The sequence below is a fragment of the Triticum dicoccoides genome, chromosome 6A (assembly GCF_002162155.2).
Source record: "Triticum dicoccoides isolate Atlit2015 ecotype Zavitan chromosome 6A, WEW_v2.0, whole genome shotgun sequence".
NCBI classification, from domain to species: domain Eukaryota; kingdom Viridiplantae; phylum Streptophyta; class Magnoliopsida; order Poales; family Poaceae; genus Triticum; species Triticum dicoccoides.
Genome location: NC_041390.1, coordinates 131,847,107 through 131,858,279, shown reverse-complemented (window position 1 = coordinate 131,858,279; position 11,173 = coordinate 131,847,107). Strand labels below are relative to the sequence as shown.

The 11,173-nt window shown below is 47.9% G+C and overlaps 1 protein-coding gene and 1 non-coding gene across 2 annotated transcripts; one reads left to right on the top strand and one right to left on the bottom strand.

Moving 5' to 3' along the window:
- Nucleotides 1-1,840: 1,840 nt before the first annotated feature.
- Nucleotides 1,841-1,922, bottom strand: TRNAS-AGA. Its single transcript has one exon. It is a non-coding gene; the product is annotated as a tRNA-Ser (tRNA).
- A 1,428-nt stretch (nt 1,923-3,350) lies between these two features.
- On the top strand, nt 3,351-5,302 carry LOC119318895. Its single transcript, XM_037593456.1, has 3 exons — nt 3,351-3,888; nt 4,011-4,537; nt 4,662-5,302. The coding sequence occupies exons 1-3, from the start codon at nt 3,606-3,608 to the stop codon at nt 5,001-5,003; spliced, it is 1,152 nt and encodes a 383-aa protein (XP_037449353.1). The 5' UTR covers nt 3,351-3,605; the 3' UTR covers nt 5,004-5,302.
- Nucleotides 5,303-11,173: the final 5,871 nt, after the last annotated feature.

The following is an 11,173-nucleotide window of genomic DNA, read 5'->3' as shown; positions in this document are numbered from 1 at the left end:
AGCTCTGGAAAAATAAAGAGGTACAAAAAGAAAGTTGCGCACTCATGGAAGACGCCGCGATGGGAAGTCTACATAGTTTTTGGCCCAAAAAGAGAAGATTTTTTCTTTTTGCGGGCGGCCCAAAAAGAGAAGATGGTATACTCTGCATTTCTTCTAGCATTGTTCTTTTTTTGGGTGTGGATTACGTACAATTTTTGTGACAACTTTGACAAGTTGCATGAACATTATCCCCAAATGGAACATTGATTTTGAGATATTCCTACCTTATTGTGTTATGCCATATAAGATGTTAAATAATACTCTCTCCGTTTATTTTTATAAGGCTTCGTAGACGTTTCAGACAATGTGCAAAACAACTCAATTTCATTTATCTGAGACGACTTATAAAAGTGAACGGAGGGAGTGATTTAAAATTATCTTGATTGAGAAAAATCGGAACAAAATAACCCCGTGTTTTAGGAAATTAAAAAAACTCTGTAAAAATAGCAAGAAGATGGTTTACTCTGCAAAATAACATTTCTAACCGAATACAGAGAGAGAGAAAAAAAATGCGTGGTCGGCAGGATTCGAACCTGCGCGGGCAAAGCACACATGATTTCTAGCATTGTTCTTTTTTTGGGTGTGGATTACGTACAATTTTTGTGACAACTTTGACAAGTTGCATGAACATTATCCCCAAATGGAACATTGATTTTGAGATATTCCTACCTTATTGTGTTATGCCATATAAGATGTTAAATAATACTCTCTCCGTTTATTTTTATAAGGCTTCGTAGACGTTTCAGACAATGTGCAAAACAACTCAATTTCATTTATCTGAGACGACTTATAAAAGTGAACGGAGGGAGTGATTTAAAATTATCTTGATTGAGAAAAATCGGAACAAAATAACCCCGTGTTTTAGGAAATTAAAAAAACTCTGTAAAAATAACAAGAAGATGGTTTACTCTGCAAAATAACATTTCTAACCGAATACAGAGAGAGAGAGAAAAATGCGTGGTCGGCAGGATTCGAACCTGCGCGGGCAAAGCACACATGATTTCTAGCATTGTTCTTTTTTTGGGTGTGGATTACGTACAATTTTTGTGACAACTTTGACAAGTTGCATGAACATTATCCCCAAATGGAACATTGATTTTGAGATATTCCTACCTTATTGTGTTATGCCATATAAGATGTTAAATAATACTCTCTCTCTTTATTTTTATAAGGCTTCGTAGACGTTTCAGACAATGTGCAAAACAACTCAATTTCATTTATCTGAGACGATTTATAAAAGTGAACGGAGGGAGTGATTTAAAATTATCTTGATTGAGAAAAATCGGAACAAAATAACCCCGTGTTTTAGGAAATTAAAAAAACTCTGTAAAAATAATAAGAAGATGGTTTACTCTGCAAAATAACATTTCTAACCGAATACAGAGAGAGAGAAAAAAATGATTTCTAGCATTGTTCTTTTTTTGGGTGTGGATTACGTACAATTTTTGTGACAACTTTGACAAGTTGCATGAACATTATCCCCAAATGGAACATTGATTTTGAGATATTCCTACCTTATTGTGTTATGCCATATAAGATGTTAAATAATACTCTCTCTCTTTATTTTTATAAGGCTTCGTAGACGTTTCAGACAATGTGCAAAACAACTCAATTTCATTTATCTGAGACGATTTATAAAAGTGAACGGAGGGAGTGATTTAAAATTATCTTGATTGAGAAAAATCGGAACAAAATAACCCCGTGTTTTAGGAAATTAAAAAAACTCTGTAAAAATAATAAGAAGATGGTTTACTCTGCAAAATAACATTTCTAACCGAATACAGAGAGAGAGAAAAAAATGCGTGGTCGGCAGGATTCGAACCTGCGCGGGCAAAGCCCACATGATTTCTAGTCATGCCCGATAACCACTCCGGCACGACCACTTCGATGTTATTTTGTGAACTTAAGCCATCCCTATCGTTTTTAGTTGATTATCCTAATATACGAATTCTTAATCTTCTTTCTGGTTGTTGTAACCAAAAGTCGTAACCGTGGAACCGCTCTGTATTATTTGTTGCGTCTTGCGTGCCACTTATATGGTTCCAGCGATAGCTTCCACGCTTCTGCATGACACCTACATCTTGCGTTTCCTAGTACTCCTACTCCAGTTGCATGCACACGCAGGAAGCTAGCCTGAAGCTTCGTCGAGCGATCGATTCCGACGCCCTGCCCGCGAAATCGCCGGCTTTAATCACGCCGCATGCTGCACCCTACCACGCTAACACGACAGACTAGTAGATCTGACCTCCCGACCCGTCGATCGATCAATCAACACTCCGTGGCTCGGAGACTCGCCAGCGTCCAATCTCCTAGTCACCGGGCCGGATCCGTCGAGATCCGCCAACAGCCATGACGAGAGGGACGCACACATGCGCTCGTCAAATCGGAGGGAAACCCGGGGGTGATGGATCAGAGTCCTGCCGGTGTCCGCGCGGCTCGCCGTCGGCGACGGCCTCGTCTGCTTTGTCGGGGGCCGTCTTGCCATACTGGTATGGTACCGCCGCGCGCCTGCGGACTGGTCTGTGAACTCATGCATGGAGAAGGGATGGCGGCAAGTCGGCAGAGCCGCGGAATGGGTCGCCCCCACGGCGCCGCGACGGTTTTCTTTGTCCTGTCGCCTCTGGCGGGGCTCGGCGGGGGGCCCGGCCCGGAACGGCGTCTTACGCCGGTGGCGGCCATGCTGCTAATCAGACGGGGCGTCAAGTACCTCGAAGTAAAATATACTGCATCGGCGATCAATGATTGGAGGAATGGAACTGTTGCCGGGGGGTCCTGCCCGATCTTGATGCGACCTGACGCATGAGATTGAGAGGTGCCCATGTTGGATTTAGCAGTACTACTATCTTTCAAGACTAGTAGGACTAGATTATCTTGTAGTACTAGTATACTGTAATATGCTTACTGATAATCCCACGCGACAGCCAACGTCTCTGCACTTGCACTTACATTAACAGTGGATATCAGCAGTGGCATGGGAGCACGGCACAGGAGGATGTCACAACAGGAGATGCTATTGCTGTGCCGCGCCATCAGGCCACTGTGGGTGCCCCCGTTGAACCGATGGTCTGATGCTCTCTAAGCCACCGTGATGTGAGCGACGCCCTGGAGGCCTGAGCACGACCGCGCACGGAAGATCGGCGACGACGAGGGCGTCCGGCCAACGCAAACCCTGCACATCCCCAGTTGTGAGAAGATTCGATCGTTGGTTCGAGCCATTATATCCTGTTCTTTCCAACGACCTCCTCCGTCGCGTACGACGACGCAGGCCGACCACCCGCGGATTTTGTATAGGGAATGTTGTTTTCCCCGGGCCGGGCCGGGCAGTTGCCACAGTCCGGCAACAGGCGCGCCACGACGTGTCCCGCGTCCACACCGTACCAACGCCACTCCCCGCTGCTCTGCCGCCCGCCCACGCTTCGCTGCTTTTCTCCACACGCCACGCCCGCCGGCGGACGCGTCCTGCCCATCCTCTGCCCTCTATCTCTCTTGCTCTCTCTCTCTCTCTCTCTCTCTCTCTCTCTCTCTCTGCCCGCGCGCGCTCTCTTTCGGACTCTAGCTCGTGCGCGATGGCATCGGCAGTAGGGGGCGGCATTGACGGAGCAGCAGCGGGGACGACCAAGAAGAAGAAGAGAATCTCCGACTGCCTCGTCGACAGCGACGGCGGAGACGAGGTGGCGGGGGAGGACGCCATGCCGCCCTCGCCGCCTTCCCCCGGCACGCCGCGGCTGCGCATCCCGGTGTTCACCTGCGCGCGGCTCCGGTTCGTCAGGCTCGGCAGGAAAGGCGGCGGCGGGCGGAAGGATCAGGTCGCCGCCGAGAAGAGCGAGGCCGCGTCCACGGACTCCTCAGGTGCGTCTGCGTGCGCTCGTTGGTGCTCTCAGTCTACATGTCTAGTTACAGCTAGCCTCTGTTCGCTGAATCTCTGAGAATCACTTTGGCGTGCCATTGCATCGTCGCGCGCGTACGTGCAGCAGCAGGATGGAAAGCGCCGAGCAGCGGCGCGTCGCCGACGGAAACTGCCGGCATGGGGCTGAGCCTGCTGTTCCTCCTCGCCAAGACATGCGTAGAGCTAAACAAGATGGCCGAGGTGCGCGCGGAGATGGAGGCGCTCCTGCGGGAGATGAGGGACCAGCTGGTGGTCAGGACGACGAAGGTCGGCACGACGACTGCTTCGCCGTGCCAGTGCCACGCTTCGTCCCGTACGCGCACGGACGGCCAAGACGCCGGCGCCACTTCTTCGTCTTCTCCCGAACCGGCGCGTCCTCGCCATTTCCGTCGTGATAAGCGCGCTGGACGGAAGCGGAGAGACGGGCCGTTCTACGCGCTGACAGGAAACCCGCTGTTCGACCTCGAGCGAGAACCGTGTGGCCGCGCTGCCGCCTCCTCTTCTGCCATGGAGACCGCGAGCGAGACGTCGTCTGAAGTGGAGGACCCATCGGGCTTCATGGCTGGGGAGCAGTTTCAGCTCAACTGCCGCACCGAGCAAGGAACACCCGAGGTTTGAATGATTGATTCCTCTCGCGAATACACTGTGCTCTGCACTTTTGCTCATGATGTTGCGTAGCAGTTAACTCAAGGCAAATAATTGCGTGTTGTGTTTCTTTGTGTTCGTCTGAATGCAGTCGTCGTCGGACGGGCAGTCGTTCATCGAGCTGGAGGGGGGGTTCGGAGCCGGAGCCGGTAGAGGCGGCTACAGTGCAAGGCGGTGGCGAGATTCAGAGGACGGACAGGGGGAGGAGGAGGAGGAGGAGGGGCGCGGCGACGAGGGGGTGTCGGCGGTGGAGCTGGAGAGGCGGCTGCAGGAGCTCCTGCACCGGAGGAGCCGGGAGCGGATCGAGGAGCTGGAGGCGTCGCTGCGGCGCGCGGAGCGGAAGGTGATGGAGACGGAGATGGAGGCGCGGCTGTGGAAGGACACCGCCAAGCTGGCGCTGCAGCCGGGCACGCGCGGCGGTACGGGGCAGTGATCAATATCGACCGTACGTAGTACTTTACTTACTACGTACCTCGTGCGACAGTGAGTAGTGAATCTCTGGTGCATTTCCGAATCTAGGCGAGAGCCCGAACGTGCTATGTACATGCTGCGCACGTGCACGGGTGAACGGGAAAAGCTTTAGGTCCAGTTGACGCCTGGCTGGCTGATGATGTATATACTTGGTGCTGGCGGGTATACTGCAGAAATACCTTTTAAAGAACTTTTTGTTTGGTTCAGCTAAGCGCTGATCAACAATTACTTTGTTAATACGTTAGCTCCTGTGACATAAAATGTGTATCACTACAGAAACGTTTGGTTTGCAATTGCAAGTCTTGTTATCATGCCTAAGAGCAACTCCAACGCGCCGACCCAAACGGACGGCACTTTCGTCCACCTATTTGTCCGTTTGGGTCGGTCGCCCGCTCGGCGTCCGCGTTTTTTAAGATTTGGGTCGGCAGTGCGTCCGACGGCCGCGATCTATTTCGTGCCCGCACGCAAATTTTGAAAAAGGCCCGCAGCCATAGATCATGCCAGCGGCCATGTCGTCGCCCGAAGTTCATGTCGGCACCATGCCAGTGCCGGCATACAATGCCAGCTTCGAACACCACACAGTTTAGCTGGCGCACTTGCCAGCGGCCGACACACATGCCAGCACACAAAAAGGGGTGGGAGTTCGACCACGTCATTGTGGCCGTGGTCATGCCAGCACACTTGCCGACATACAGAAAAGGATGGCACTCGCCGCCATAGGTCACCCGTCGTCGAGCTTGAGCATGTCGGCCCGCATCTTCTCGAACCACAACCTCTTCCTTGGCGACACGGTGTTGAGATCCACCTTCATGATCTCCACCCTCGTCATCATGCTAGCGAGAGCCACTTCTTTCACCTTGGTCTTGGCATTGGCGGCCTCGATCTCTAGCATCTTGACTTGCTTCTCCGCCTCCATCTCAAGCATCCTTGTTTGCTTCTCCGCCTCCATTTCAAGCCTCCTCCTTTGGATCTCCATGAAGGCGTTCATTTGTTCTTCCTTGTCTTGCCGGCGCTTCTCCTCCCTTGAGTCCTTCTAGGTCATCATGTCCTCCACGGTTGCGATCAAGGCATTCGATGTTGCATCCCACTTGTCCTCCTTCTTGGAGTTGGTCTTCCCCCGCGGTCGTGGCTTCTCGCCGTCCCCAACGTCCTCCACGGCCTTCTTCCGCCCACGCGACATAAGGGCGGCATATTGCGCCTTGAACTTCTCCTCGTCTTTGATGACTCTCCAACAATGCGAGAGGTTGAAGGACTTGCCATCGTGTTGGAACTTAAATGCCTCCAAAGCTTGGAATGCCTACAAATGAATTGCACGCAAGCATATTGGCAAATGGATATGGAAATGGACATGCAAGCATAAACGGAATGACACAAAGAGGGGTGCTTGCTAGCATACCATGTCTTCCACGCCGATGCCGCTCGCGGGGCGTGCCTTGATGCTCTCAAGAGTGGCACAAAACTTGTTGCACTCTTGTTATACCACCTTCCAACGCTTCAAAATGGACACCCACCCACACGTGATTTGCATGTGATACGACGGAAACTTCTTGCGCTCATGGAACTCACGATGGACACGAGTCCAAAAGGTTGGTGCCTTTTGTTCAGCGTTGGTCTTGGGGTCTTGCCCAATGTCCCTCCAACACTCACAAAGGAGTTTGTCCTCGGCCGCCGTGTATGCCTTGGTCCGCCTTCTCATGATCCGATGACTACCTGATACCTCCTGAAACTCTTCCGGTGTCCAAATATCATCGTCCTATATATCAATCTTTACCTCCGGACCATTCCGGAGCTCCTCGTCATGTTCGTGGTCTCATACGGGACTCCGAACAACATTTGGTCACCAAATCACATAACTCATATAACATTATATCATCAACGAACGTTAAGCATGCGGACCCTACGGGTTTGAGAACTATGTAGACATGACCGAGACACCTCTCCGGTCAATAACCAATAGCGGAATCTAGATGCCATATTGGTTCCTACATATTCTACGAAGATCTTTACCGATCGAACCTTATGAATGAAGGAAATATGCCCTAGAGGCAATAATAAAGTTGTTATTTATATTTCCTTATATCATGATAAATGTTTATTATTCATGCTAGAATTGTATTAATCGGAAACTTAGTACATGTGTGAATACATAGACAAACAAAGTGTCCGTAGTATGCCTCTACTTGACTAGCTTGTTAATCAAAGATGGTTAAGTTTCCTAACCATAGTCATGTGTTGTCATTTGATAAACGGGATCACATCATTAGAGAATGATGTGATGGACAAGACCCATCCATTAACTTAGCATAATGATCGTATAGTTTTATTGCTATTGCTTTCTTCATGACTTATACATATTCCTATGACTATGAGATTATGCAACTCCCGAATACTGGAGAAACACTCTGTGTGCTATCAAAGGTCACAACATAACTGGGTGATTATAAAGATGCTCTACAGGTGTCTCCGATGGTGTTTGTTGAGTTGGCATAGATCAAGATGAGGATTTGTCACTCCGTGTATCGGAGAGGTATCTCTAGGCCCTCCCGGCAATGCTCATCACTATAAGCCTTGCAAGCAATGTTGATAATGAGTTAGTTGCGGGATGATGCATTATGGAACGAGTAAAGAGACTTGCCAGTAACGAGATTGAACTAGGTATGATGATATCGATGATCGAATCTCAGGCAAGTAACATACTGATGACAAAGGGAATGACGTATGTTGTTATGCGGTTTGACCGATAAAGATCTTTGTAGAATATGTAGGAGCCAATATGAGCATCCAGGTTCCGCGATTGGTTATTGACCGAAGATGTGTTTCGGTCATGTCTACATAGTTCTCGAACCCGTAGGGTCCGCACGCTTAACGTTCGATGGCGATTTTATTATGAGTTATGTGATTTGATGACCGAAGTTTGTTCGGAGTCTCGGATGAGATCACAGACAAGACGAGGAGTCTCGAAATGGTCAATAGGTAAAGATTCATATATAGGACGATAGTGTTTGGACACCGGAAGTGTTTCGGGTGATACCGGGTCATCGAAAGGGGTTCCGGGCAACCCCTGGCAAAGATATGGGCTTAATGGGCCTAGTAAGGGAACACACCAGCCCAGAAGGGGCTGGTGTACTTACTATAGGGCCAGCCACGTGGAGAGAAAGGGAAAGGAGAGGAGGAAAAGGAAAGTATGAAGTAGGACTCATATTTCCTTCCCCTCCCCCCTCCTTCCTTTCCCCCTTGTCCAAATATGGTAAGGGGGGCGAATTGGACTAGGGGCCCAAGTAGGATTCCTCCTACTTGGGCACACCCTAGGTTGCCTCCCTCCCTCTCCCTCCTTTATATATGTGGGGAGGGCACCCCTAGAACACACATCAATTGTTCCTAGCCGTGTGCGGCACCCACCTCCACAGTTACACACCTTGGTCATATTGTCGTAGTGCTTAGGCGAAGCCCTGCGCCGGTAACTTCATCATCACTGTCACCACACCGTCATGCTGGCGAAACTCCCCCTCGTCCTCAACTGGATCAAGAGCTCGAGGGGCGTCATCGAGCTGAACGTGTGTTGAACACGGAGGTACCGTACGTTCGGTGCTTGGATTGGTTGGATCGGGAAGACATTCGACTACATCAACCGCGTTACTAAACGCTTCCGCTTTCGGTCTATGAGGGTACATGGACAAACTGTCCCATCTCGTTGCTATGCATCTCCTAGATAGATCTTGCGTGATCATAGGTAAAATTGAAATACTGCGTTCCCCAACAGTGGCATCCGAGCCAGGTCTATGCATAGATGTTATATGCACGAGTAGAACACAATGAGTTGTGGGCGATAATAGTCATACTGCTTACTAGCAACGTCTTACTTTGATTCGGCGGTATTGTTGGATGAAGCGGCCCAGACCAACATTACATGACCGCGTTCATGAGACTGGTTCTACCGACGTGCTTCGCACACAGGTGGCTAGCGGGTGTCTGTTTCTCCAACTTTAGTTGAATCAAGTTTGACTACGCCCGGTCCTTGTTGAAGGTTAAAACAGCACACTTGACGAAAAATCGTTGTTGTTTTGATGCGTAGGTAAGAACGGTTCTTGCTAGAAGCTCGTAGCAGCCACGTAAAACTTGTAACAACAAAGTACAGGACGTCTAACTTGTTTTTCCAGGGCATGTTGTGATGTGATATGGTCGAGACGTGATGAGATATAAATTGTTGTATGAGATGATCATGTTTTGTAACCGTTATCGGCAACTGGCAGGAGCCTTATGGTTGTCGCTTTATTGTATGAAATGCAATTGCCATGTAATTGTTTACTTTATCACTAAGCGGTAGCGATAGTCGTAGAAGCAATAGTTGGCGAGCCGACAACGATGCTACGATGGAGATCAAGGTGTCAATCTGGTGACGATGGTGATCATGACGGTGCTTTGGAGATGGAGATCGAAGGCACAAGATGATGATGGCAATACCATATCACTTATTTTGATTGCACGTGATGTTTATCTTTTATGCACCTTATTTTGCTTAGTACGGCGGTAGCATTATAAGATGATCTCTCACTAAATTTCAAGGTATAAGTGTTCTCCCTGAGTATGCACCGTTGCTACAGTTCGTCGCGCCGAGACACCACATGATGATTGTTGGAAATATGCCCTAGAGGCAATAATAAAGTGGTTATTATTATATTTCCTTGTTCATGGTAATTGTCTATTGTTCATGCTATAATTGTATTAACCGAAAACCGTAATACATGTGTGAATACATAGATCATAACGTGTCCCTAGTGAGCCTCTATTTGACTAGCTCGTTGATCGATAGATGGTTGTGGTTTCCTAACATGGACATGAAGGAAATATGCCCTATAGGCAATAATAAAGTTATTATTTATTTCCTTATATCATCATAAAAGTTTATTATTCATGCTAGAATTGTATTAACCGGAAACATAATACATGTGTGAATACATAGACAAACAGAGTGTCACTAGTATGCCTCTACTTGACTAGCTCGTTAATCAAAGATGGTTATGTTTCCTAACCATGGACAAAGAGTTGTTATCTGATTAACGGGATCACATCATTAGTTGAATGATCTGATTGACATGACCCATTCCATTAGCTTAGCACCCGATCGTTTAGTATGTTGCTATTGCTTTCTTCATGACTTATACATGTTCCTATGACTATGAGATTATGCAACTCCCGTTTGCCAGAGGAACACTTTGTGTGCTACCAAACGTCACAAAGTAACTGGGTGATTATAAAGGAGCTCTACAGGTGTCTCCAAAGGTACATGTTGGGTTGGCGTATTTCGAGATTAGGATTTGTCACTCCGATTGTCGGAGAGGTATCTTCGGGCCCTCTCGGTAATGCACATCACTTAAGCCTTGCAAGCATTGCAACTAATGAGTTAGTTGCGGGATGATGTATTACAGAACGAGTAAAGAGACTTGCCGGTAACGAGATTGAACTAGGTATAGGATACCGACGATCGAATCTCGGGCAAGTAACATACCGATGACAAAGGGAACAACGTATGTTGTTATGCGGTCTGACCGATAAAAGATCTTCGTAGAATATGTAGGAACACACATGTTCATAATGTTGAAGCCAAAAGATGCAGAGTTGATAAAGATAGTGCAACTTATTTATGGCACTGCCGTTTAGGTCATATCGGTGTAAAGCGCATGAAGAAAGTCCATACTGATGGGCTTTTGGAACCACTTGATTATGAATCACTTGGTACTTGCGAACCGTGCCTCATGGGCAAGATGACTAAAACGCCATTCTCCGGTACTATGGAGAGCGCAACAGATTTGTTGGAAATCATACATACTGATGTATGTGGTCCGATGAATATTGAGGCTCGTGGCGAATATCGTTATTTTCTCACCTTCACAGATGACTTAAGCAGATATGGATATATCTACTTAATGAAACATAAGTCTTAAACGTTTGAAAAGTTCAAAGAATTTCAGAGTGAAGTTGAAAATCATCGTAACAAGAAAATAAAGTTTCTATGATCTGATCGTGGAGGAGAATATTTGAGTTACGAGTTTGGTGTACATTTGAAACAATGCGGAATAGTTTCGCAACTCACGCCACCCGGAACACCACAGCGTAATGGTGTGTCCAAATGTC